Raw genomic sequence first — 27,399 nt, forward strand, 5'->3', positions numbered from 1 at the left:
AAACCATAGAGCTGACAGACATGGACGAAGACTTCATCACTATTTGCAAGTAGGTTCAAGTCTGAGCTGCAGGACATTCATAATTCAGCTTCACAACGTGACGATGAATACAAGAACAGAAGCAATACATCATATCTGACATCAGCTAGTTACCAATGACAGCCGACCTGTCATGGCTTTGTGTCATTACAAAGTAGACAACTGCATTGACTTTATTCTACCTGTAAGTGATTTTTATCCTTACTTCTCCTCCTCCAGCTCCTCACCGGAAGACATAGCTTTTGATGAAGTTGTTGACTGCATTGGGGACATTCTCATTGGTAGGATCAGTCACTAAACCACTCACGATTTTCCCCCATTGGGTTAGTCCTGACATTGGTGGTGGAATTAAGGTCAAGAAGAAGAAGAAGAAGCATACTTTCACCTTGGCCTGCTTATTCTCCTTCTTCAACAAAGACTTTTTTTGATAGAAACACCAAGTTTAAACACTCAAATCCAAGACATCCAAACCTGATGTTCTCTGTGTATGGCTTTTATTTTAGGGGATGAGTTCCAGCAGCTGAGGAAAACTTTCTTGGAGAAACATTACCAGGAATTTGACAACTCTGAAGAAAATCGTCTGAGCTACACATCGATTTTTACCGACTATGTGAGGATACTTCAACCCTATTCAACATGACATTAGTCAGTTCATTTCCATTATATATGTCTTAGGCAACCATGATACTAATTATCAGTATGTTTTTAGTTTGGCTTGTGAGAGGGTTTTACACTTGTGAGTGTCATGTAGGTGGACCTGCTGCAGAACCATCTGCAGGAGCAGCTCATGAGGAGGATCCCTGGATTTCATATGACTGACTTTGAACAGCTTCTCATGTAAGGTGGTGGGTGTCCCAACTCTCGGTGAAAGCTATTTTGTTTTGTGTCCTAAAGATTCTATTACAACGCCCCCCCTTAGCTGCCTCATCAGGCAGCTAGATGTATTTTGAGGAATTGAGACATTCTTGAAGTTGATGTGCTGAGTTCAGTGACTTGGTCACAGTCAGAGGATGGGAGAGAAGAATGTGCAGTCGCTGAAATCAGCCTCTAAAAAAGCTCTGTGACCACTGCCTTCCATGTGCCTTTTGCTGTGTAGCTATTGTGCGTTATGCCACTAGGTGGCATGTGTGTTGAATATGAGTTTTTTGTCCTGCAGGCAGCACAAAGAGATCCCACAGGATATATTTGACACGTTGGAGACATTCATTGACTTCATGGCCTTCAAGGAGATGATCCTCAAATACAAAGATGTGAGTTGTTTACAAAGGTGAAAAGATTCTTCACAGGTGTCAAGTAAAATAGATGTGGTACAATACAAGTGATTCTGTCATCTATTAGTTACTGAAGGTTACTGACACATGTTGAAGATAGTGCACCGTTTTTTTATGAAAGGTAGCTTGTTTGTGTTTTTGTACTCTTTTTAACACCACCATTAAATCTATCTGTTCTTAGGAGAAGGAGGGCCGGGGTTTGGACCTGAGCAAAGAACTGGTGGTCATATCGCTGAAGCCTAACTCCAACATAGGAGAGCAGTGACACACACACATACACACACAAAAAATAAATAGTTTGAATTTGACATGTTAAATATTTTGAAGAGGCTGCAGAAACTTGTATTAGCTTGTATAAAGTGTTTCTCAGTCTCGGACAAGTTCATCGATTCACAGTATGTGCACAGTTTGACTGTATCTCTTGTCTGGAATTCCTCCGCATCTGTTTGTGGCGGTGGTTGGGATGGTCTTTGAAGGGTTAAATAAACAGGTGACAATCCATACCAAGCATTTTTATTTGGATGTTTATTACTTAGCCCCAGCACACAGGATTTAACTAGCACCCGCATTCTTGGTACAAAAAGATTCAGGCACGTACAGCGTTGCTGGGGTGTATGATAATTGTCGTCCATGTACAATAATCTGGCCCTCTGGATGATGTACAGTCAGTAATCCTGCAAAAAGCCAAATCTACAGCAGTTTTATCCTTCCATGAACGTCTGGTTGGACACTGGTCACTCAGGCGACCGAAGCAGTTACTGCTCCATGCGTCTCGGTTACGTGCCTTGTTGTGCATCAAAGCAGCTTTGAAGTATAGTTGCTCACAGGAAATTATTCTCCAATTTAGAAGACAAGAAGTTTGTATCGGAGCATCGGTTTCAGTCGACCATCACTAGTCACAACCAATGTCATCAAGCCATGAGATGCGCTTCACAAAAATCCTCCTGAAGTACTCAAACACGCTTTGAAGCCTCGACACGGAAGGACACATCACTGTTGTTCAGTTCAAATTTTTCTCATAATATGAGATGAATGATGTGATGAATTTTGACTTTCTGGTACAATAATCCTACATTTTCCACCTGGCAACGCTGGGCAAGTACATCAGGTGTTCAGTAGTGCAACTCATGGAACATTTGGATCTTTACTGTCCCTTGTTTCCTCACATTGTCAGTGTAAACATTTTGGAGAGATGAAATTTTCAGTCCACAGCCTGATGTTCATGTTCAGCGGATGTTCATTGATTTGGCTCGGCTGGGAGACGTTGCAGACAAGTTGGAGTTGTGTGGACTCAGTCTGCTGTGTATGCATGAGAGCAATTCACAGGAGAGTTTGTAGCTGGATGTGTGGAATTTATTGTAGGTACTTCTGAATTTGGCCTCAGTGCATCTGGTTGTATTTGGGACGTCAGTAAATAAAGGCTGCTGATCATTTTATTTCCGTGCTGTGAAGGGATTCATTGTGGATGAATTCAGTGTGATTTCATTAACATCAGTGTTTTGTTGTCCAGATTCGAGAGTCAGCAGGAATAACAATGAAATGACACTTTGCTGAAAGTGGATTACTTCAGAGACCGAGAACAGAAAGAGTCTTTTCCTGGGACACATGATCATGTTTGACTCTTAGGTCGGCACCGTGCTGGCAGCAGCGTTTCCTCCATCTCCCCTCCAGTCCAGATAAGAGAAGAACGCACTGGTACCGTACGCCAAGGTCACCACCGAACCAAAGCCCTGGAAACAGACCAGCAGTCAGATCGATCCCCAGTCCGACAAAAGTCTGTGTGCACATGCTACTGCTAACCCAGATGGACTTCATCCAGTGGAGGAGACTATAAAACTCTGACATATTTCTGCCTCCTGCATTCACACATTTCTCTCTTTACTGACTGTCGCTCTCCAGCAGAGACGAGGTTGGGGTTTTTTTGTACAAAGGTAAGTGGGCCAAACACAGGACCAGCTTCCCAAACACTGGACCAATAAAGCAGCTTCAGCAATTTATTTTTTTCTTCTTAATTAGTTATGTGTGCACCTGCCTGATAAATAAGTGTGCTTTAAAAAAGTTAAAATGGCTGAACATTTGAATGAAACGACAGAAGCGGATGTGTGGACAATAAGGCTCTCTGAGAGTAGACTGTCCCATATGTCCTGCACATAGAAATATGACATGGTGTGAAGAGTGAGTCTTACAGCGGCAGCTGCATGATGCCCATAGTAATAATGACTGACGGAAGCTGCATTGGTCAGGAAGGCGGTCAGATAGAGGAGCGTGGCTATGCCGTTGTACACCATCACCTGGAAGAAGAGACGAGGCTTCAGTTCACACAAAAAATCCTGTTACTCCTATTAGTGCAAATTCTACTCCAACACACCCTCCTCTTAACAAAAAAAATAATTACAAGAAAATGTCTCCCTCTTAATGTTCATAAATTGGTCAATGGCATTTAATGTTGCAGACACTGATCTTTGAGCAGCATGACAGTAAAGATGCATATTGTTTAGCTCATTCAAGAAAACCCATCCTTCAGATTTCAAACCTTTCACCTTTGTAAAGAAACTCTAGCACTTCTTTACTTTTCCCTCCGTACCGTCAGTGGCCAGGGGGACAAAGGTCATTTTTTGCTGGACACCAAACAGGATCAGGAAGAAGAGGATGGTGGTGAGGAGCCAGAAGGTGACGGCCACAAACATCACCCAGCCGTACGCAGGAATCCATGTGTAATGGGTGCTGGCGATCAATGCCCACTGCAGCAGCCCCAGAATCTGCAGAGGTTAGAAACGGAAAAACAGATGTGTCGAGAATGAAAGCGATGATGCTCTGTGCCCTGTTATCAGAGTACAGAGTGACGGCATCCTTTAATCAAAGACACTTTTCCTGCCCTGCAGTGTGCTTTTTGCTAACTCGTTCCTTGTAGACAAACTGAATATGGTTGAAATTCACTTTTGGCTTCTCAAAGCAGAGAGATGTCCAGGCAGAAACCACACAAAAGTCCTCTCTACGCTGCTGTGTCTCTCTCCCATGAGAGAGGCAGTGAAAGGATACTCCATTATGTATGCAGAGATCAAGTTTCTCTTTTAACACATCTGATATGCACATACATACTGTATACAAACAGAGGGCACTCACATGATGACCTCTGCCCGTCTTAGCTGATACCCCCTAAACAGCATGTGTCAGCGTATACATTTCATGTAGATGCCTTTTATCGTACAGTACGCACTGTACATTGTACATCACTGATCATCTGAATATTAATTCATATTGAAAAAGGAGCCAAATAGTAAAACACACACACACACACGTTACTCTTTGCCTCCCTCACCCATCACATGACAACTCCTGTGACTGAGTATAGATCAGTATCCAAAGGTTTGACTTTATTTGACAAGCACCTGAAGAGAAGAGAATCACCTGCTACACCAACAGATCAGTCTTCTCTTGATTGCTGGCTATAACTTAACAGGCATTACTACAACACTGTTGTAACATTTTTGACACTTGTAAAGTACAGAGAAGGGAGAAATGTTTAACTGCAGAATGTCCTTTAACAGCGTCCTACCCAGACCAACCAGGTCAGTGTGATTATGGGACCTACGATGGGTGTGTCCAGAGGTTTACTGCCACCAGGAGTAGGGTTAGAACTCATCTGGTCTCCAGCCAAGTCCGCTACTCACACATTCCTGTGTTTATCGATAGCAAGCACGTCACTGGAAAAGGAAACACTGTCCAACCACTTCACTCAATCCAGGGTATCCAGTCTGGAATGGGTATCTAGTCTATCCAGGAAATCGAATCTATTCTGACACTATGAAACATTTGCTGTCCAAGCGTCATCGTACAATAAACATTAATACCCAAACTTTCTGGTGACATGCTGTTTGCAGCAGTTTGAGTTTGAGCTGGTCACACTTACACTATGTCTGCTTCTAAAGTGGTAACCAAAGAAAGACATATGGATCAGTGACCGCAAACCGAAAAACAGACATGTAAATTCATGATGGTAGCGATGGTGGTCGTCCTATGGTTGGTGACTTGAGCTCAAACGGATTTTATTGTGAGTCGGTGTCCTGTACTTTGTTCAATACTACAAACAGATGTAAGAGCAAAGAAGACTAACGGATGAGCCCATCCTGTTTCCTCCTTATCACTTTCATTTTCTGCTCTCAGGGCATCTCACTTGCAAACACACTTGAATTTAGGTAAATACTGCTGACACTCGTTTGAATGTCTTTAAAACTGGAGAAAGTGCACCACACAGAGTCAATAATAGTAATAGATTATTGAGGGTTCATCTCCAGAAACCTTTGGTCCATGCTGGACCCAAAACCTGACAAAAACTGATGGTTCCAACCTAGAGCATTCTTTACTTATGATTATGATTGAAAAGATAAATTAGTAAGTATTGTCTTTATTCCCCCCCCCCCCCCTCTCTCTATCTCAACCATAAACATTTGATCAAAGGTGTTATGGCCAGAGAACATTTGCCCTACACCTGTACGGGGTTAATGAGTCACAGTTACAAGGTGTGAGGAGGCTCACATCCTCCAGGGGACAAAGATCTCTGCAGCAAATACTCCTCCAGCAGGTCACATGTTCTCTATACACACATGACACACATTTTACACACATTACAGAAGAGCAAATACCTCACTGGAGGGGGAAATAGACCAGGTGAGGCTCTGGAATCCTTATCCTGGTTGTTCCTGTATTCATTCATTCTTTCAAATGAATGTAAGAGCAAACATAGCAGACAGGATCTCCAACACTTGTTCAGAGGTTCTTGTCAACTGACTTAACACGATGCAGATACATACTTGAGTATAGAAAGAAGAAGCGTGTTTGATGCTTGATTTGAGTTCTTCTTGAACACCTCTTCAATGATGAATACGACAGATGTCCAACATGCGGAAGACACACACCTCTTCTGCACATTAGTTCTTTTCTTTTTTGTGCCATCACGGTACAGCTTAAAAGTGAAAAATGATGAAGCCAACAAAGGTGGGAGATACTGCCTCCACCATTCAGTCCTACATACACACTGATCTGCTGCCATAAATCCATCTAGAGCTAAACATCAGTCTTCACCTGGTGCTGAGAATAGGCCCCATTTACATCTGGTTAAATAATACATCATATCAGAAACATTTTTTGCCTGATTATTGTGAATCAGCATCCCAAGTTGAGCTCACTGAGTGAAACAAGTTGGACAGAGTGGACTCCAGCAACGGTGATGCTACTCACACTTTCAACCATCATGAGGACAGCCACGATACTTCTGAGAAATGTCAAGTCCATCCTGATGGTGACGTTAGCTGCCAACCCTCTGAGGCTGTTGCCCCCCTGCTGAGAGCTCTGGGGGTTTGGGGAGCTGGTCTCCGTGTTAACCTTGGATGGGAAGTCTGCCATGATCAAGTGGGTTTATCTGAAGCTGGAGTCAGTCTGGGAGTCAGTCTCAGAATAAAAGTGTGCAAAGGACAATGTTGGTACTCCAGCAGTCTCAAGCAGCGTCGGCTGGGATTCAGTCAACAGTGAATGCATCCAAAGTGTCAAATTAAAGTTCAGTTCTGTAGATAAAAACACATCAAATAGTATATAAAAAGAAGAACTATCCAAAGAGCTGCCTCCAATGAAGCTCCAGCTGTAGCAGGTACTATCCACCTGTGCTGACAGGTGTCTGATAATGGTGGTGTGACTCACTACACTTACACACCCTCCCTCTTTCTCCCTCCCACAACCCGTCCTTCATTCTCTTTCTCTCTTACTCACTAAGTGACTTATTAACATCCTGGACAGCTGGAGGACTTCTGGTTGCTCACAACCCTCTTCCTGTGTGACCTTTCCCCTTTTTCGATTAACAGCTGTTATCAGCAAACATGCACCTTTCAGACATGACTCTCTTGCTCGCTCTGCTGGAGTGGATGTGTATCACATTGACTTCAGATCCATCATCGATCATTTTCTTCATTATTATTGTTTTTTTCCATCCTAAATAGATCTGCCTCGGAATTTAATAGGTCCTTCTTTTACCCACATTCAATCCATCCAGTGAAAAATCCCTCCACCTGCCCTGGTCAAGTGTTTGATGACCTGCCATACAGGTGATTCCTCAGTGGACTGATGAAGTATAAAGTATCTGTAAGTCAAATTTTACTTTCAATTAAAAATCAAATTTGCTGTAATTACAGATGTCATGTTCATGAATGAGTGAAAATGTTCTTGACTCAAATTTAAACTGTTACTGCTGTTGCTCAGATTGTGACCTCACTATCATTGCATGGGGGTGAAAGGGTGAAAGTGTTACCTTTTGGAATATTTACAATGAAAACACAAATGAAATTATAATCAGAATTTTAGGATAGTTCCTACCAATAGAGTATATATTGGTGGAATGTGCAAGTTTCAATAATTCAGATCCAAATCTGACCTCTTACTGCTGATTATTTCTAGTTCCCCAGGTTGAGCTTTAATAAATAGACAACTAAATAAAACAACCAGCCAGTCTTTTGAATGGCTCTTTGAAAGAAACAGCTCCCCAAGTTCTCTTTAAAGAGCCAAAAACCCCTCTATTCTGATGAGTTTAACACTACATGTGTACATACATGTTTGGATTTGAATCTATGGAATTACTTTATTGACCATTGTATGTTAACATGTTACATTTTACTTGGACACACATCTTATTGTAAAAATGTATAAATATAAAATCAAAGTCACAATTACATTTTTTTTAATTTCATGGAATGACGGGTCCCCAAATAAAAAAAGGTAGTGCTTTATATTTTAAACTTCAAGCCAACATTACTGTGTCACCAGAAAGTTAAGATGGAGAAACCAACCTGCTGCGCCGAAACCAACAGGGCTCAAGGACATTAGCTTCAGGCTTCAACAGCACTGGAGTTTAAGTTGAACACGGGTTAACTGAAGTCTTTTGCTCACGTGCAGTATGATAGATACAGACAGACAGACAGACAGACAGACAGATAAATAGATAGATAGATAGATAGATAGATAGATAGATAGATAGATGGATAGATGGATAGATGGATAGATAGATAGATAGATAGATAGATAGATAGATAGATAGATAGATAGATAGATAGATAGATAGATAGATAGATAGATAGATATAACAATATGATGTAGTTATCTCTTGCGGACAATCACAGTGGCGACTCCTTTCATGTCGTTCAGCCGGTCCGAATCAAAGTCCACCAGGAGCTTTCTCACCCCGGTCCGCACAGGTGAGAAGGACAGCTTGACAGAAACCCTCTGGCCTGGAGCAATGTCACCACTGCAAGAGAGACGACAGATGTTTGAATTTCTAGTGGTTTGCGTCTGTTTTGGTATCCAGGTCTGTGAGCAGAGCCGCAGGTGACGGTACATACTTCATATGGATCTCTGTGGCGGACAGCAGACCAGCCCCCTCTATCGTGAAAACACCACCTTTCAGTGGGACGGGTAGAGGATTGGTGAAAGACATGTAGGCTGTCAAAGGCCGATGTACAACAGCCTTCCCAGGCACCTGGGGAGGACACCGTTTTCTTTTCAACCAGTATTTGGCACTGCAGTTTCCAGTATTATAGAGTAAAACCTAATTAGACAGTGGATACCCAGTACAGAGTCTCAGAGTTACAATGTGTTCAGTAATCTTTTATACAGCGGGTGTGATTCAAGTATGATTATCATAATGAAACAACAACTATCTGAAGAACAGTGTCCTCTGAGAAAGAACATAAATAAATAAAAGACAACAGTGGAATCATCAATCATTACTAAGGCACGGTTGAAACACAACACGTCCCAAACTCTCAGAGTGAGCATGAGAGCAAACATCAATATAATAAGAACTACATGATATGACACTTTGTTTTTGCTTGTGTTGTCAAACTTCGAGCATGAAGAGGGTGGGATTTATGACCTGTACTCCAACCGACCAGAATTTTTCATTGACTTTTTCGGCAGTCATTCATTGACTTTTTCGGCTGCCTGCACAAAAAAAAAAAAAAGCTGACTACATATACGGAATGACCACGTTATTTCTTCCCTCATGACACGGACATGTTCCAAGATGATTGATCATTGACAATTATGAAAGAATTGTTCAGGGAGCATGAGATGTTCAGACAGGGATCGGCCACCACCCAGTCCCCACTGACAATCTTTGGGATGTGCTGAGAAGACAGCACAGTAGTCTGAATCGCTCATCATTCAAGATCTTGCAAAAAAAAAAAAAGAAAAAAGAATGCAATGCCGGATGGAAATAAATGTGAAATATTACAGCGTGTGACCTTTTTTGGCCTGTCAGTGTATAATGTGTGTAGAGGTCAGTGTGTGTGTGACACCTACCTGGACGAGCAGCTCAGGCATGCTAAGTGGGACGTTGGCCACAGTCATGATGGGTTCGTTGTTCCCCGGAGCTTCCAGAAACGCTTTCACCCTGATCAGGTGGTGTTCAGAGACACATCTGACATATTCATCATAGCGCAGTCGCAAGACTTCCTTGTGAACTAAACACACACACACACATTTCAGTAAATTAAGGAACGTAGATGTAGGAGAAGAATGTAATACTTCGTTAGAACACATGGTTGAAAGCGAGATGAACAGGAAGCTGCCAACCTTTGTGAGCAGGAACCATGACACTGATGCTTTTCTTTTGACATTCTCCTCTGTGGAGAGAATTATAAGTCACAGCTGCGGCCAGAATGGTTAACTGAGCATGAGTATCCATTCCTCCTTCGTTCTTCACCTGTGTACACAATCACATCATGGTTGGAGAAGATCACAAGTCATCACATGTAGGTGCTTCATACTGTTTCATACCTCAACTATCACGTCAAAGTCCGTCCCAAATACAGGTTTAGTATGTTTAATTGTCAGCTGCAGTTTTCCAGGTTCGAGTCTATCGTTGACTGCCTCAGTGCCTCGCCGCCCAGCCCTCTGGTACACTTCTCTCTCCATCTTGGAGCCTGTGAGGAGACACTGGATCAGTTTAATCTGACCACGAGACTAGATGGATTTTACAACGACAGAGTCCCAGAATGCCCCCAAAATGTTTTTTTTGTTTTGTTTTTTTTTTGTTTTTTATAATCATCAGTGACACAGAAACCCACCAAGACATGCTTATATACTGAACTGCAGTTACTGACGACTCCCCAACTCACCTTCAGGATATTTGTAGTGTAGCGTGACATCTTCTCTGTGGTTACTATACACACTTTTGGTACTGATATTCCGTCCTACAGTTGATTGGTCCACTCGGATCTGTCAACAACAATCATCCTCATTATTCAACCATCTTAGCATCAGTGCTTACAGACAATTTTTCACATGATGAAATATGAAATTGTGTCAAAATGAAAATGACCTTCTGTCTTTGGCCATCTTGATGGACGACCCAGTGGATGATGTCAGCATTCACCTCAGCAAATACAAATGGAGCGTCATACTTTACACCCAGATTTCCCTCCTTGATGGCCACAACAGGACATGGACCACAGCAGAACTCACCTGTTGAAAAGAAAACAGCCACAGATTCATTGAATATTACGTGACTTACTCTGTATTGGCATGTATATGTAGGTACCATATACCAGGGACCCACTATAACCCCACCCAAAGTGTAAAATAAAAGGAAATAAAACACTGAAAAAAAAGATTGGTGTTGTATTGGCTCAGTTTGACATAAACAGGCCCATGTATTATGTTACAGACCTATCAAATGAGAAATCCTTATATTATATGTAAATTTTGACATATTATATGTAAACAAAAGTCACCTTAGCATGCAGCTGTTTGACATGACACAGTGAAGACAAAGTGCTGCCCAAAGCAATTTTACCAAATGTGTTAACCTTGTGTCAGAGAACGTGTCATGGGAGATGAGTTGAAGGAACACATGTAAATGTAACTGAAAACAGTTTATAGGGTTTGAAAAAAAAAGCCCATGAAGCCGACATTCCATACTGAAAAGCAGTGACAGTGAGGTATATGAGGTAATAACAGGCAGTGAGGTATATAAGACCGAAAAGGAAAAGACTGGTGGTTACATCTGGGAACGTACCTTCACTGAGTTCTTGAGGAGTCGGGTCCAAAACCTGCCAGCCATCATTTCCTTTGAGGAGATCATCTCTCCTCATCCAAGACTCGACCCAACAGTGGAAGTTCCTGAAAACATGAAGCATGTTACATGTAGCACATTAATCTGAAGAACTATCTCTTAAATAATTCTAATCTACATCTGTACACTGTGTGTGTCCTACCAGCTACTATCGCTCTTGTATGTGCTGTGAAGTGGCTCCAGTCTTTCGTTCAGCAGGAAGTCAACAGAGAGATTTCCATCAACATCGTGTGCAGAGGAGAAGTTGGTGATGAGGCGTGTTGGGATTCCCAGACAGCGCAGCACTGTGGAGATAACGTACGCCACACTGAAACTACACAGCGATGGAGATAAAGGTTTAATAGTGGTAACAATGCACTTTTAACAAAATCAGGGTTTATGACTGTTTCTGAATTGGGACCAATTTCCAGTAATCTGAACAAATCCAATTTCTTGTTCTGGATCATAGATTTTTCATTAAAATCTGTTCCTAACTTTTGGAATTATTTTGCTAACAGACAGACAGACAGTCTGGCACCTCCTTGGTGGAGGTAATGATGTATCCAGGTTTTGTTTCAGTTTTGCCACCAGCCAACAAATCACCAGTATGTCTGAGCAGCAGCAGTGACCTTTATGTGGAGGCCTCACCTGTACAGGCCACGCCAGCAAACACCCAACACTGGCCGTACTTAACCGGCCTGGCCCCGGCCCTGCTCCACTGTTCCAGGATTGGCACGCTGCCCGTCCATCGATAAGGTGCTACTCCATCCGGGTATGGGTCGTTCCAGCGACCCGTCAACACGCCTCTGTCTCCGTTAGAGTTCACCTGAAGCAGCAGAGACAAACACAGACGTGACACTAGAGGAAACATGTTAGGTGAGATGATTCTGCATCCAGCACATGCTCTAGTAGTGGGACCAAAGTTGTTTTCTTGTACAGCAAAGAGACAAGCTAGTCACCATCGCAGTGATCATCCTGGTCACGTAGACCGGGTCAGATCTTCGCTCAGTGTCCATCTCCAAGTTTTTAAGAGCATCTTTGGAGTTGTCCAGGATTTCAAAGCAGATGTCCATCACATAGTCCTCAAACTAAGAGAAAGTAAAAAGGAGGTGAAGAGAAACATGAGAAAAGAAACACTGTGGGGCTTTTTCTATTTCTATTTCTGTTTTTGTATTTTTTTTTTCTCTGTGGCGACTTCTTTGTCTTCCTCTCTGCTGCCAGCAGACTGTGAAGGGTCAAGCCCTTGTTTGTGTGGTCTGGTTACATTCTGACACCTCCTGTCCAGAACTTTTCGCTGTCTGACCAACAGCAGATTTTCAAATCCAGCTGACAGTCTCCGCTGTCACACTGCTGTGACAATTCACACAAAGCGCCTCCTGGCAGACACATTCACCCCCCAACCCACCCCATCCCACCAAAAATATACGCACACACAAACACACACACACACACACACACACACACACACAGATGCTCAAATGCACACACACTTTTACCTGTCCAAAATTCCAGGGGATAGTTCTGATGTAATCCCATGTCCCCAAGTAGATGACTCCATCTTCATTCATCACGTACTCCTGGAGCAAACTCTCATCAGGGAGGTACACAGCATCATCTGGACACACACGCACACACGCAGAAATAATGAGTACCCCCCCATTTCTGAGAGAATCATCCAGATTGAGTACAGTTAAAAATATTTTTTCAGTTTGTATAAATTATGATGTTATAAGTGCAAATAGTGAAAATGTTTTTTGAACAAATTACTCTGCTGCTTTTTGTCCCTCTGACCTAGTTGACAGTTGTCTTGATCTTCTAACTGACCAGTGAACTCCATAGTGAGTATAGACTGTCTGTTTAGATCAACAATGTTTTTGGGCCATTCACCACCTGATTCACCAGCTGTTTTAGAAGATGCTGCCTCAGAGTGACTGTACTTTAGTTATGTACACTCACATAATATTTAGTCCCACTGTGTGGTTTGCAATTTGCTCTGTCTAGGGTTCAGGCGACGAGATAAGCGAAGTGACCCCAGCAGAGGATTTCATCAATGTCTGTCAATCGTGTGTTTCACTCAGCACTGATTTTTTGTTCTTGTAAACTCATCAGTTGTGATACTTTGTACAAAGGAACATCAGGAAGTTGCAGTATTTAAATCCAGTCCACCCGTGACAGGAAGCTGTATATCCTATTTAATATTTACTTTACCTTTGCACCAGGGGTTGAAGAGCAGGTGGAACGTCATGTTCTCTCTCTTCTCCAAAACACGTCCATCAAGTGACATAATCAACACAGTCAGATGGTAATGGCCAATAACTGCGTCTGATGGACTGTGCAGAGTCAGCAGTATTTCATCCTGCACGCCCTGCTGGTTGAACCACCACATGTCTCCAGTCCCACGCTCCTTCAGAAGCTTTATCACAACTTCATCTCTCTTGCCTGAAGAAAGATATGATTTAACACGCACGTAAACAGATTTACTTATATAAATGTTGTGCTCTCTTCTCTGAACAAGCACTTAAGCTCTTTACAAAACTGATCACAACAAAATGAAATGACCTAAGCTTTACTTACCCAGGTGTAGCACCAGAGCCAGGTGGGTGTTTGGGGGGCAGAAAGTCAGAGCACTGCAGAGTTATGGAGAAAGGTTGACCTCTCCGGACAATCAGGCGCTCCCTGTCGATCTCCCTGGTTCGGTGGGCCAAGTTGTTTTCACGACTTCTCAGATCCACGTCAGCAATCAAACCTGAATCAACACAAGCTGAGTTCAGCAATGTCTGTCTTTGGTTGTTTTGTTTCACAGCCCGGGTAAAATCATGACATAAATCCAAGGAAGAGGACTATAAGTTACAGTCAGTCAGGAGACGGACGAATCGTATCACACACAAGTGTGAAACGTCAGTGCATTTTCCACACATGATGTGATACACACAGATGACACAGTGTGACAGACAGACAGAGATAGGAAGAACAAAATCACTGACCCTTGTCGTGGTCCATCACAAATCTTTTACTTGTCTTGATCTGTTGCTACAAACGTCTCACTCCTCTCTTCATGCTTATTGTCCATCAGAGGCTTGTATTTATACAGCTCAGTCCTCCGCACCCTCCCACCTCCCTCTGAAACACACTCACCCCAAAAACACTCCCTCACTCCACCTCGTCACCCTACAGACCTCTGACATCACTTACCGAAAACCTACAGTCTGTTGGCCTGTGCATACGTGTGTGTTTGCCGTGTGTGGGTGATTATTTAAAGAGTGTTTCTCATCCCCTTGGACACACTTGGGTCTTTGTACCCACATTTATGGAAGGGTGGATGTCATGGGAAGACTTGTGTGTAGTGTGTATAGGTTTAACATGACATGAGTCACATTTTTCCTTGTCTTAAAAGTCACTATTGTCTGCAGCTACTGTAAGAGTGAGATACCAGTGTGGCATAATATTTGTACTGTAAGTACACGATATACTAATACCATATCCTCAAAACATGCCCTACTCGTCCCATTTTAGCTTTTATAACAAAAATAAAGGATTCCTCACTTCATGCATCACTCTTTCATCTGGATTTGCAAATACCTGCCAATAATCAACTAGTCTCCTGATATTCTTAATTATTAATCAATATCATGTAAAGTCACATGTGACGTTAATGCTTTCATTTCCTGGCATGTTTTTAGGAATGGCCTTGCCTGTCAGTCAGTTGGTCTTCAATAATTTTAAGGTTTTTTTTTTTTGAGTCCACCGAGTATGTGATGGGTACATCACCTCTCCCACTACGTCATGAATGTTCCAAAACTTTGAGTGTCCAGACGCAATGATTTCAAATTGTTTACTTTCATCCATGTAAATACTGGCAAGGATAAGATGATTTAGTTAAAACAAATTGTCATGTTTGTATGGGCGCCTATGCCTCTGGTTCTTCTGGTATGCATTCTTATTGATCTGAACTGACTGTCATAACCTTCAGTTTTAAGAATTTCTATACAAGTAATGAACACTGTGTATTATGATGCACAACGACAAATGGGCTCTGACAATTCCAGTCAGAAATGTAAGTTTCCTTCAGATTCAAACCGGAAACCCCCCTGCTCTTCATCAGCTGTGGAATGCTGCGATAGTCATGTTTCGGGAAAGAAGTGTTCGTCTGACCTCTGCTCAACAATAACGCCTGAGTGTCAAGAGAGTGACACACTGCTGGGAAAAAGAGTAACTGTTCAATGCACTGTCTGCTCTGTCACACAGGGACCACTTTGGGAGGGGAGGAGTACATTCCTAGTTCTTATCTGGAAGCTTGTAGGAGATTTGATGTCATATATTTCCTGGACTGCTAGGTCCTGTGAAACCATTTTTGATTTGTGATACCGCCCATATAAATATTATTGAAACGATTGTCACAGAGTTAATGGTACTTTTTTGGTACTTTTTGTCCCATCTTGTGTTGTCCACTAAGTTAACTGAGAGCCTCCATGTACCTGATCAGATAAACTTAAAAAAAAAATAAAAAAACTACAAACACAAAGAGCAATAAGATACTGACTTACTGCAACTATGATTACGTTCTTTCTTTTGACTGCTTAACATTTATGTTACAACTCACAACATTCACAGAAAAAAAATGAAGAAACTCATTTGAATGTAATGCTGATGCTTTACATCATACTGCATTTCTTTTTATTTCCACAATAAAATATTCTTTGAATTGAATAAATATAAAATATAAATAAAACAGATGGACTCATAAAATCGAACATCAAATCATCATACCCTCAGTAGCTAATACCGAGTACTAGCGACCCTCCACACTCCGGAACCATTTCTCGGACTTGTTTGTTTCCGGGGGTACAATTTCTCTGCTGCACTCGCTCACGCGCTGCTCGTGGCTCTTAGTCGAATTGTCACTTTGCTCCTCTCTCTTTGTAGCATCATGCCGGTTGATACCAAACGGGTACGCGGTCCTGAAGTTTCCCAAAGCCCGTCTCTGTTTGTGTGTGACACGGCGGCAGTCTACTCCTCCACTGACCCCAGAGCCGATGGCCGGCAGCGGGACCAGGTGGACGTCCGGCCTGTGTTCCTCAGGTGCGGGCTGGTGAGCCAAGCGAAAGGCTCCGCGTACATTGAGGCTGGAGACACCAAGGTGATGTGCTGCGTTTATGGCCCCAGAGAAACGGAGCGTAAAGATGAAACCGATATGAAATGTGGAAGGTATGCTGTGTTTTTTAAACGTATACGTTGATGGAATGAACTATAAATCATAGGACACTGTCCACATTGCTGTTGCAATCACACAAAATCTGTTGTGCCTTGCGGGAAATTTGTTCTAGACAACAGTGGTACAAAAAGATGCAGACACGATTTTTACACACAACACATTGGACACTAAAAGGTAGCACCAAGGGAGAAGGTCAGCAGAAACAATTTGAACCATACCACACAGGGACACCGTACAATAAAAATAAACAGTGCTGAGAGTAGTTAACATGTTACAAAAATGTAAAAGATGAAAGCACCAAAGTGAGAACTTAGTGAAACACAAATACATCCATGAGTACTAGATAGGCACTATGGGGAAAAGAGCAATTGTTTTAAAGATCACACAATTTTGAGAAGACATGGTCTTTGTGTTCATTCTATGTGTGTTTTTGATGGCTGGCAGTAAGGTCTCTAATGGTGTTTTTTTTTTTAATTTCCCCACTGCGAGAAATAAAGGCTGACCTTACCTATTACCTACATTTCCTTAACAACTATAGAAACCAAAACGTTTGCCCTTTGTGTGTTCAGGTTGACTACTGACATGCGTTTCGCTCCATTTTCCTGCCCGGAGAGAGGCTCCTGGATTCAAGGGAGTCAGGACAAGGACTTCTCACTGATGCTGCATGAAAGTCTGCGGCCAGCATTGTGCCTCCACAAGTATCCCCGATCTCAGATCGAAGTCAATGTGATGGTTCTGGAGAACAGTGGTTCAGTTCTGGCACATGCTGTCACATGTGCTTCTCTTGCGCTTGCAGATGCAGGGATTGAGATGTATGATCTTGTGCTGGGCTGTGCCATCCGCCAGAATGGCGCGTCGTATGTGGTGGACCCTACTTACACAGAAGAAAACAGCTTGAGTTCGGTTTGCAGCGAGAACCAGGGCAGTCTGACTGTTGCGTTCCTCCCCAGCCTGAACCAGATTTCTGGACTGCAGTCCGATGGAGAAATGAGTGAAGAGAACCTGACAGCGGGGGTCAGAACCTGCATAGAGGGATGCTATAAAATATACCCGGTCATCCAACAGGCTCTGGCCAAGGCTGTACGCAGAGTTGCTCCCCTTCCATCAGAGAGCTGAGACACTTCAGAAACAATAGCTGCCTACTTCACTGTTTTATACTGGGTACCATTTGTTTCTGATTGTTTTTCTAAGGAAATTTCAGTACAGCTTTCCAGTAGGTAGTTGGATAATGACATATACTCATAATATTGTTGTTGTCGGTTGGTGCTTCAGTGCTTGTTCTGAGGCATATTACCAGAAAAACTGACAAAAACACAGAGATATGTGCATCTTCTGCTTGGTAGTCTTGTGAAAAATAACTCCTAGAATGCTGTCATGTATGTTATGACACATGGTTTTCACCACTGTCCCAACTTGGTTTAGGGGTTTACCATTTTACCATAGCAACATGCATTGCCAACATCCCCATTCATAAATGAGCATCTCCTGATACAGGGATGTACTCTTTCACAAGGTGCTGCTCCTATGGAGAGAGGACAGGAGTTATTTCTTCTTTATTTGTGGTCAGTAAAGTCAGATACACAAAATAAACCATAGTTGTTCAAATAATTTTTTTTGTTTTTTATCACTACTGATGAGCCATAATTATTTGCATTTTTGTGTGATGTAAAATTACACATCCACATCCACTTGCATACAGTGCAGTCAGTTTGTGGGATATTCGTCCCAACAGGCTTTGTTCCAAGAGATGTTATATTCTTTCATTTGCCACATGTTAATTGCCCTGCAGATCGTCAAGTAAACTCTCAGATGCTCAGGAATCCTGTCACACAGATGTGATCCTAAGAACAGATTTGGGCCAGATTATCTGAATGTCCAGATGAACTGAATGAATTTGTCCATTAGTTGGTGTCTCTGTTTTTGTGAGATAAGGGCCTGTGTGTATGTATGTGTGTTTCTAAATGTAATTGAGAGCATCAAGCATCTAACAGGTCAGATGTGGACACATCTTCACATTAACAGAAATAAATCCAGATTTCAGTGCTTTCAACCTGCTGGTTTAAAACCTGAAGATGTGATCATTTCTTGCTGTCTGGGTTGCTAAGAATGATGTAATGCTGGTATCGAGATAAAAATAAATAGTATATTAAATACAAATTGCTCATTTTCTTGAATTAGTGAACAAGACGAATGAAACCTTTTTGAAGTAGACCACCAAACTACATAATATCATGTGGAGAAGTGTACACCTGTTGCCCAGGAAAACTTTCAGAAGTATTTTTGTTCAAGTCAGTCAATGAAGAAACACTATTGCAAAGAACACTATGTCCTCATCTGTTTTGAGCAGTTTTAGACCAACATACCAGTTACCTCCCATGATTACGGGGCTAGAATGCGATGATCCAAATTACAAATGTGTAAAGTAAAACAATACATCATACTTAATGATTTAATGAACGTTTAAATGAAAAATCACTGGAGCAGTTCATAGATGACAGCATCGCCTTGTTCGTTGCATCAGCCAGCCGAGGCTGGTGTGTCTGTGATGTGGCGGGTTTGGCTGTGACTGACAGTGACGTTGTCCAATGGAAATCCATATTTTCGGTGCATTAGCGCAGTTGGACCAATCAGCATCTACCATGGGCGTATTCAGTCGCAGTGAGCTTACCTTCGGTTTGAGCAACGTGGGACAACCGGTGTGGTTGGGAGCAGGCGCTGTGTCATTCTGCAAGCAATTGCGACTCTTGTGAGTATTGGCAATTGCTCAAGTGCCGGTGGAATTGATGCTCTTTGGTGAAGTAGTCTTCACGCGTAGGCTGAACTGCATTCGACTGAACGCATGGATGTAGCGTGTGAGGCTAACATGTAGCTTGCTAACGTCAGGTTGTTAAGCTAGTGCCTGTCAGCTGACGCAAAATAGCTAACCCAGTTACCTACGATATAACGAAGTGCATTTAGGGGATTTAAATTGCTTCTGTAGTGCTGACTGGGACTCTAGGTCGGACTTCTTGTAATCTGTGTTTGTAAAGTTGCCAGTAAAATCTCCAGGTGCTGGTGTGTTTGAACGAGACACAGCAGAATCTCAAAGACTGGGTTGTGTGCTGCCAAACTTCACACGTTTCCCTGCGATTGTTGCAGTATTAGCTGCCACATTTGGTCTTATTACAGCACAGACACACTGACTTTTCCATTCCATCACCTTCTTGTGTCCAACTGTAGTGGTTGCCAGCAGTGTGGTTTGGTAGCCAGGAGTGAGACTGTAGCTGTTTACTTCTGCTCAGGCTCCAGGGGGCTGAAGACACCAGCTCTGTGATTTGCTTTCCTTTGTTGTTGAGTGTATGAATGAGTTGTCTGCTGGGAATACAACTCTGTTGTCTTTTACTTATATACACTTCTTTGTTATGCTGCTGTTGAGGTACTAGTAAAAAGTCCCTAACAATTCAAATAGAATTTTTAGGGGCCGTTTTGTTTTGGATTAAATTTTACCCAGCAGTGGTTTCACTTTTTCAGGTGAAATTTATAGTTTCTAGCATGATTTCATACTTGAGGGGAGGTGGAGTTACACTGATCCTGATCTGTATTTAACTAATCTTGAACATTAGAACTTGTGAAGGTCATTGGCATAATCCAGGAAGAAATAACTGACTGAACATACGAACATACAGTAACTGACTGAACATACGAACATACAGTATTAACCATTACACCCAAAGCTGAACTCAAGTAAGGTAATTTTTAAGTAAAATAATATATATATATATATATATATATATATATTTTTTGAAGGCATGTTCCAAATGTAATGTTTCAATCCGAGAATTTTTTCATCCTGTGCTGCCTCATCCTGATAATTTAAGATACAGAAAAGAACTTAGGAGTTTAACGACATTAGTCATAATTCCTCTTGGAAGCAGTGTGTCGGAGCCTTCGGGGCAAATAACTGATGAGCAGCAAATTGTACACTGGTTAAACCGGTATCTGGCTGGAAGACAAAGACCACACTTTACTATACATGTTTTGTAGAATTCAGATATGTCTCTGTGACCGAGACAGAAGAACACAGATTTTTTAAACAACTTAGTTTACATGAGTGTCCAGACCCCAATAAATCCCCAATGTACTGAAATGTATTTTTGTTCAGAGAGCTGATTCAGCATGGACTCTTCTTTGAGTGCAACACAAATTCGCCAGAAGTTCATTGACTTCTTCCATCGCTATGAGCACAACTACGTCCACTCGTCATCCACCATCCCACTGGATGACCCCACACTGCTCTTTGCCAATGCTGGCATGAACCAGGTGAGAAGTTTACACATTTTCTCTGAATGACTGAAGTACAGATTCTGGTTAAAGACCCACTAACACAAATAACACATTTTGGCTTTCCTAGTTCAAGCCCATCTTCCTCAACACCATTGACCCATCCCACCCCATGGCCAGGCTGCGCCGTGCCGCTAACACCCAGAAGTGTATTCGTGCAGGCGGCAAACACAACGACCTTGATGACGTTGGTAAAGACGTCTACCACCACACCTTCTTCGAGATGCTGGGGTCCTGGTCCTTTGGAGACTACTTCAAGGTGTTGTCTTCTTTTGTCCTGATATTGAATGCAGCTTTTAGTATTTTTTGACTGAACAAATCGGTAGCATATTTTCCAGTGTAAAAGTTTGAGCAAAAGTGTCTGCTTTCAGTTGACTGTTTCTCTTGGCTGGCTGTTAGCAGTCAGTTCAAAGGGGTCTGCTAAATTAGCAGCAATGCATCATGTCTGTTGTACCTGTGCTTGTTTTTCATGAACAATAAACGTAAATTATTTTCCACCACACTCAAATCTGAGCCTGTTGATCCCAGATGTGTGTACTCTGTAGGGCTCATTTTGTCTTCTCCCTCTCATCTCCCTACTGCAGCACCTGGCCTGCAAGATGGCATTGGAACTGCTGACCCAGGAGTTTGGCATTTCTATTGACCGTCTTTATGTCACCTATTTTGGGGGTAATGCCGATGCAGGCCTGGAAGCAGATTTGGAGTGCAAACAAATCTGGATGGACTTAGGGTGAGTCTGTCCTGGGAGTACGATTTATTGGTGAACACATCAGATAGATTGCCTTTTTTCAGTAAAACTCATGAAAGTTTTGCTTTCCATCTCATGGGCGTAATTGATAAACCTCCTTAAAGGATGATATGCTATTTTCCAGCTCGTGTGTTGGTAAAAGAGGGACAAAAATGATGTAGTGTCCCTTTGAAACACGCTTATCAGTCAGAGGAAATTGGTTAGTGTAGCTTGTAATGATCTTTAGATACACGCATATATAATATAAAGTTTTGGTTCTCTGCCTCTCAGGATGGAGGAGGCTCGCATTCTGCCTGGCAGTATGAAGGATAACTTCTGGGAGATGGGGGACACTGGTCCCTGTGGTCCCTGCAGTGAGATCCACTATGACCGGATCGGAGGGAGAGATGCCTCACACCTGGTGAACATGGACGATCCTAACGTACTGGAGATCTGGTAACCTTGTCTTCATCCAATTCAACAGGTAACACTCTCTCTTATATCAGGAGGATAATCAAGGGGAATTCTTTATCTTGTTTGTTTATCTATCAGTTATTCCTTGTTCTACCCTCTTCAGAGAATCCGAGACGGTGCTGAAACCGCTGCCTAAGAAGAGTATTGACACAGGGATGGGCCCTGGAGCCGCCTGGTGTCTGTGCTGCAGAACAAGATGTCTAACTATGACACTGACCTCTTCATCCCATACTTTCAAGCCATTCAGAAGGTACACAAATACTTGAAATCATCACTTTTTTCAGGTTTGTTTAATTGCTTAAAAACCAGTTGAAACAGCTGGTTACTAGAGGTTACTTTTGAATTAGTTTAAATCATATATCTTAAAAAAAACCAAACATTTTTAATCTGTTGTAGGGTACTGGTGCTCGACCTTACACCGGTAAAGTTGGCACAGAGGACGTAGACGGCATTGACATGGCGTATCGTGTGCTCGCTGACCATGCCCGTACTATTACCATCGCCCTATCAGACGGTGGCCGACCTGACAACACGGGAAGAGGGTGAGACATTTCACAGTAGCCAAACCGATGATGAAGGCTCAGAAGCAAACAGAGAGCCTGTGTACAGTGTGGTTTACTTTATTTTGTGTGTGTGTATTAGATGCTGCATTTTACTGTCCCCTAAATCCATCTTTGGCAGTAAATGTACTTCTTTGTTGTTCTTTCATCATATTTCAGCTACGTGTTACGGAGAATCCTACGTCGTGCAGTGCGTTATTCCCATGAGAAACTAGGAGCTCAGAGAGGGTTTTTTGCCTCTTTGGTGGATTGTGGTGGTCAATTCCCTGGTGAGAATTTCTGTCCACACCTGCTGTCTTGCTGTTTGCTAATGCTAAGATAGTCCAACGCTAATGTCTTTGACTTGTTTACCAGTAACTTCTCTCTTCCTCATGGTTGTTTAAAAGATTTTCCTCCTCCTGCTTTCACTGCCTGACGAATCACATACATGTTATTTTCTCCTTAGGGTGATGCTTTCCCAGAGTTGAGGAAAGACCCAGACATGGTGAAGGACATCATAAATGAGGAGGAGACACAGTTCCTCAAAACCCTCAGCAGGGGGCGACGTATCCTTGATCGGAAGATCATGAGTCTCGGAGACTGTAAGATCATCCCAGGTGAGGCACACAGATGAACAAGCACTTCCAGCTTTATTTGGTTATTTGGCTAGTAACAGGACAACAAATTAAAGCAACGTACATCCATTTTCCAAATCTTCAGGATCGTCAGTCTGCATGAATCGATTCGTTTGATAGATTGCTGTCAACCTCAGGCTGTTTGGGCCAGCAGCAGTTGTACACGTTCATTTTCATCAAAATGAAACCTTAAAATTTACAAGTGCAAGTGCAACACTGAACTTGCATAATACAATGAGACTTGTGTATTTTCCCAAGAGCCTGTGTAACAAACTGAAATAAACCCTAAAACTCGTGAGAAAACCTTAAGGACTTTTCACTTCTGATCTGACAAAGTGAAACACCATGTGAGTCACTCATTTATCACTTATTCATCAACCCTACTCCTGCTGTACGTGCAGAAGCTCACACACACATACTTGCATTCTTTAGGACATTGCTGGATACATCATAAATGACAGAACATGTTAATGGTTCAAGTTATTATGAATTTATGGTGGGACAATTTGTAAAGAGTATGAAACACGGACATTGTGACAATAACTGAAGCAGAAACAAACCACAGAGGTTTGAGTATTTTTTACATTTTCTTACAGATGGACTGTTCAGTCAGACTGAAGCTAAAATCAAGACCGCTTCCCATTTGTAATTACAAGTACTCATCTATAAAGGACTGCTGAGTACTTGTGTGTTTGAACATCAAATATGTGTTTTTGGATCCTAGCTCCTGTTTTCATTTCAACAGACAGTCATTCGTTGAAGTATTTTGGCAACATATGAAGCATATGCAGCCTTTAAAAAGTCACCAAAAGCTACTACTCAGTTTTTAAAATGTTTTTATCTCATGATAAATTAAATGTCAACTTGAAGTTTTCTGAAGTTATAAATAATAAGTAATCGTAATAAAAAATACATTGATGGCTGATAGAGCTTTGAGTGTAGAATCAATTATGCATGATATTTGAAAGTGACAATAAAATGAGCAAAGAGCATCCTTAGGTAACAAACTACTACTCAAGCAGGTTTTTCATCTTCCACTCTGAGGAAAAAATGATGAACCTGAAAAAAAATTAATGAACCTCTACATCAAACTGAATGTGTGAAATGAAACAGCATGTCCAACAGCTGCTTCAGCCTTAGCAGAAGGAAGGAACTCAGGATCACCTGCCTGCGGTCCGTTCACATTCCCCTCAGTAAAACATACACGGCTCAGGTTGCTCAATGTAGGAACACAAACTCTTTGATTTCAGGAAATGAATGCCTTTAACTTTCTGACACAAACTCCCAGTTCAATGATGAGGTGTGTATGCAGGTATGATGCATCTAGGAGACACAGCGTGGCTGCTTTATGACACGTACGGCTTCCCTCTGGACTTAACCTCCCTCATCGCAGAGGAGAAAGGCATGGCAGTGGATATGGGTGCATTTGAAGAGGTGAAGAAGGCTGCACAGGTGAGGAGGTGGAAGGAAAATGTGACATTATTTTGTTCTTGAAAGTACAGTACTCATGTAGGCTGCATGCTGTCGTACACAACAAACCCCCAGCACACGTTGGTATCAAGCACAGTGTTTAGTCTGTACCCCTTGAAGTCAAGTGAGCAACCTTTGACTCTTGGTGTTTGTAGTTGAAGTCCCAGGGTAAGGGCGCAGGAGACGAGGACCACATCATGCTGGACATCTATGCCATTGAAGAGCTGAGAAACAAGAAAGTCCCTGCCACCGATGACTCTCCCAAATACAAATACACCTCAGATGAAAAGGGAAACTATGGTACACACGCTCTAAATACACACACAGACCTTGCATTAGGTGTGACGTCTGTATTTTCAGGACATTCACACTCTCCTGTTGATGTTCAGAGTTCCAGCAGCCCTCAGCCACAGTGCTCGCTCTGCGCCGTGACCGTGCCTTTTGCGATGAAGTGACCACAGGTCAGGAGTGTGGTGTGCTGCTGGACCAGACGTCTTTCTACGCTGAGCAGGGCGGGCAGACTTTTGATGAGGGCTACATGCTGCGGGAGGATGACAGCGCAGAGGATGTAAGTGTATCTAATGAAGACGAGTTAGAGTTTCATATTCACAGTTTAAGAGCCTTGAGTCACAATGATCAACCAGGCAGCTTGCTGCACGCCTCGACCACTGGAAAGGATATTATAGAGGTGTAATATTACAGTTAAGAATTTCTCTGTGAATCATCAGTGTTGGCAATGCTCTTTCACAGCTCTAGATATACTTTAATAAAAGGAGGCAGTGATGCAAAGACCTGTCTGATCTGATTTAACTTAGTTTCCTTCAGTTTTACTATCCAGTAATGTTGGCTATCCTCAGAAAACAAGTCTGAGTGAATCTGTCAGTTTTGTCATATTCATAGATGCAGAGGGAGACTGCACATCAGTAAAGAACAGATGGAATTTGATCTGATTTTCATGCTGGACTGATATCTGAAATAGGAATTAATTGCATTGCCACATTAAAATCTTTTTTGCCTCTTTAAATATTCCAGATTATACAAAAATGTAAATTCTTTGAACTGCTAGATGCACAGAAAGAAGTCTTTCGCTAAGAAGCCCATGCCCAATATTTGTGCACTTGAGGCTTTAGTTTTCCACGTCAAACCCTCGATTAGCTTACAATCTTCTCATGAAGCCACACATCATGCTTGTGTCAAATCAGATTTCCAGTGAGTTGAACATAAATGACCTCCGGATATATTGTACATGGTCTGTTATTTCTAATGGTGCTGTCGCTCCCATTGTCGGCGTCTGTAGAGGATGGAGTTCACAGTCAAGAATACGCAGGTCAGAGGAGGTTACGTTCTCCATGTTGGGACTGTCTATGGAACATTGAAGGTTGGAGACTGTGTCACCCTGCATGTGGATGAGGTACGATTGTAAGCAGGTGTTATTACATCACTGTCAAACATTCACTTTGGGTCCACTCCTCTGAAGCCCCATTTTTAACCTCACAATCACTGTGCCATGTGCTCCCTCCAGGCTCGTCGTAAGCCCATCATGAGCAACCACACCGCAACACCATCCTCAACTTTGCCCTGCGGGGGTTTTGGGGGAGGCTGACCAGAGGGGCTCCCTGGTGGCTGCTGACCGCCTGCGGTTTGACTTCACAGCTAAAGGTGCTCTGAGCACGGGGGAGATCCGTCGCACTGAGGAGATCGCTTGTGCCATGATAAGAGATGCTAAGGTAAGTTACATTTTGACAGGTAACGAAAAGTCTTTAATTAGTGCATGAAGTCTAACTTATGCACCAATAAAGAGGTCACGTCTGAGAACCCTCAGTTTAAAACACTTTTCCTTCTCGTGCTGTCCTCTCCAGCCTGTTTACGCCATGGACGCTCCTCTAGCAGCAGCCAAGGCCATTCAGGGGCTGCGTGCCGTGTTCGACGAGACCTACCCTGACCCTGTCCGAGTTGTGTCTATTGGGATCCCCGTTCAGGAGCTGCTGGACGACCCCAGCAGTGCTGCTGGTTCCCTCACTTCAATTGAGTTTTGCGGTGGAACGTAAGTATGATTCGCAATGTACAGTATTTTCTCATTTCTTCTGCAAGCCTGTTGCTTTGAACATAGGACATCAGCAGGACCTTCCACGTCACGACGACGCAAGAAGAATTAGTTTTGCAGTTGAACCTCAATTTTCCTTGTATAACAATGAATTAATGGTCAATGTGGATTATGTGGATTTTGGACACTACTAATGTGTGTGTGAACCTCGGATTCTTGGTGCTTTCACTCAAACTGACTATTGCTCGTGGTTGTCACTGAAGTCATCTAGTAGAAAGACAAAGAAATGTTTTGGCAGCAATCATTGTTGTTGGATTTTCACTGTCATAATATCAGGGTTACTGCTGAAAAATGTATTCTGTTAAATGTGATTATCATAAGAGCACACATGACCTGGTGTGATTCTGATCAGATGTACGTTCACTTACACACCACGGAGTTGTGTGTCCAGCATCTGAAGGAAGCAGTTTGTGTGTCTGTGCTGGTGTGTTAAGTAGAAGTGAAATGGATTTGTGGTTGTTTATGGTGTGCCAGCTGCATCCCTGTGCCGCCGAGGCCTGGAACATTCTGTC

At 42.5% G+C, this 27,399-nt stretch overlaps 5 protein-coding genes across 5 annotated transcripts; 3 read left to right on the forward strand and 2 right to left on the reverse strand.

The window, feature by feature from the left end:
• The first annotated feature begins 20 nt into the window (after positions 1–20).
• On the forward strand, positions 21–1,626 carry ARL2BP (ARF like GTPase 2 binding protein). The gene is given in 6 exon segments (XM_078622561.1): positions 21–49; positions 259–320; positions 543–649; positions 791–876; positions 1,196–1,289; positions 1,492–1,626. Coding segments are annotated over 6 exon segments (513 nt in total).
• A 1,306-nt stretch (positions 1,627–2,932) lies between these two features.
• On the reverse strand, positions 2,933–6,713 carry PLLP (plasmolipin). Its single transcript, XM_078622557.1, is given in 5 exon segments — positions 2,933–3,040; positions 3,497–3,601; positions 3,895–3,909; positions 3,911–4,069; positions 6,549–6,713. Coding segments are annotated over 5 exon segments (552 nt in total).
• A 1,737-nt stretch (positions 6,714–8,450) lies between these two features.
• Positions 8,451–14,406, reverse strand: LOC144739632 (protein-glutamine gamma-glutamyltransferase 2-like). The gene is given in 16 exon segments (XM_078622558.1): positions 8,451–8,598; positions 8,693–8,829; positions 9,654–9,814; positions 9,927–10,056; positions 10,131–10,276; positions 10,472–10,571; positions 10,675–10,817; positions 11,371–11,474; positions 11,570–11,711; positions 12,055–12,232; positions 12,366–12,494; positions 12,903–13,021; positions 13,615–13,845; positions 13,981–14,005; positions 14,007–14,152; positions 14,391–14,406. Coding segments are annotated over 16 exon segments (2,055 nt in total).
• A 1,927-nt stretch (positions 14,407–16,333) lies between these two features.
• LOC144739635 (exosome complex component MTR3-like) lies at positions 16,334–17,734 on the forward strand. Its single transcript, XM_078622562.1, has 2 exons — positions 16,334–16,611; positions 17,188–17,734. Exons 1-2 carry the CDS (start codon positions 16,334–16,336, stop codon positions 17,732–17,734), a joined length of 825 nt encoding a protein of 274 aa, XP_078478688.1.
• Positions 17,735–20,773: 3,039 nt separating this feature from the next.
• Positions 20,774–26,827, forward strand: LOC144739633 (alanine--tRNA ligase, cytoplasmic-like; the record flags this gene model as incomplete). Its single annotated transcript, XM_078622560.1, is given in 19 exon segments — positions 20,774–20,917; positions 21,009–21,197; positions 21,523–21,668; positions 21,957–22,122; positions 22,124–22,149; positions 22,243–22,300; positions 22,303–22,389; positions 22,536–22,681; positions 22,859–22,949; positions 22,951–22,968; positions 23,145–23,295; positions 24,641–24,765; positions 24,939–25,083; positions 25,173–25,351; positions 26,081–26,194; positions 26,306–26,342; positions 26,345–26,365; positions 26,368–26,510; positions 26,643–26,827. Coding segments are annotated over 19 exon segments (2,171 nt in total), but the record flags the coding sequence as incomplete, so codon positions are not given.
• Positions 26,828–27,399: the final 572 nt, after the last annotated feature.

Source organism: Lampetra planeri, unplaced genomic scaffold (assembly GCF_965212315.1).
Source record: "Lampetra planeri unplaced genomic scaffold, kcLamPlan1.2.h2 scaffold_1614, whole genome shotgun sequence".
In the NCBI taxonomy this organism is placed as follows: domain Eukaryota; kingdom Metazoa; phylum Chordata; class Hyperoartia; order Petromyzontiformes; family Petromyzontidae; genus Lampetra; species Lampetra planeri.

Excerpts from the sequence above, each read along its gene's own strand:
- LOC144739635 (XM_078622562.1), top strand. The coding sequence starts at position 16,334 with ATGCCGGTTGATACCAAACGGGTACGCGGTCCTGAAGTTTCCCAAAGC. Across the intron at positions 16,612-17,187 it reads ACCGATATGAAATGTGGAAG|GTTGACTACTGACATGCGTT; the intron begins GTATGCTGTGTT and ends TTGTGTGTTCAG.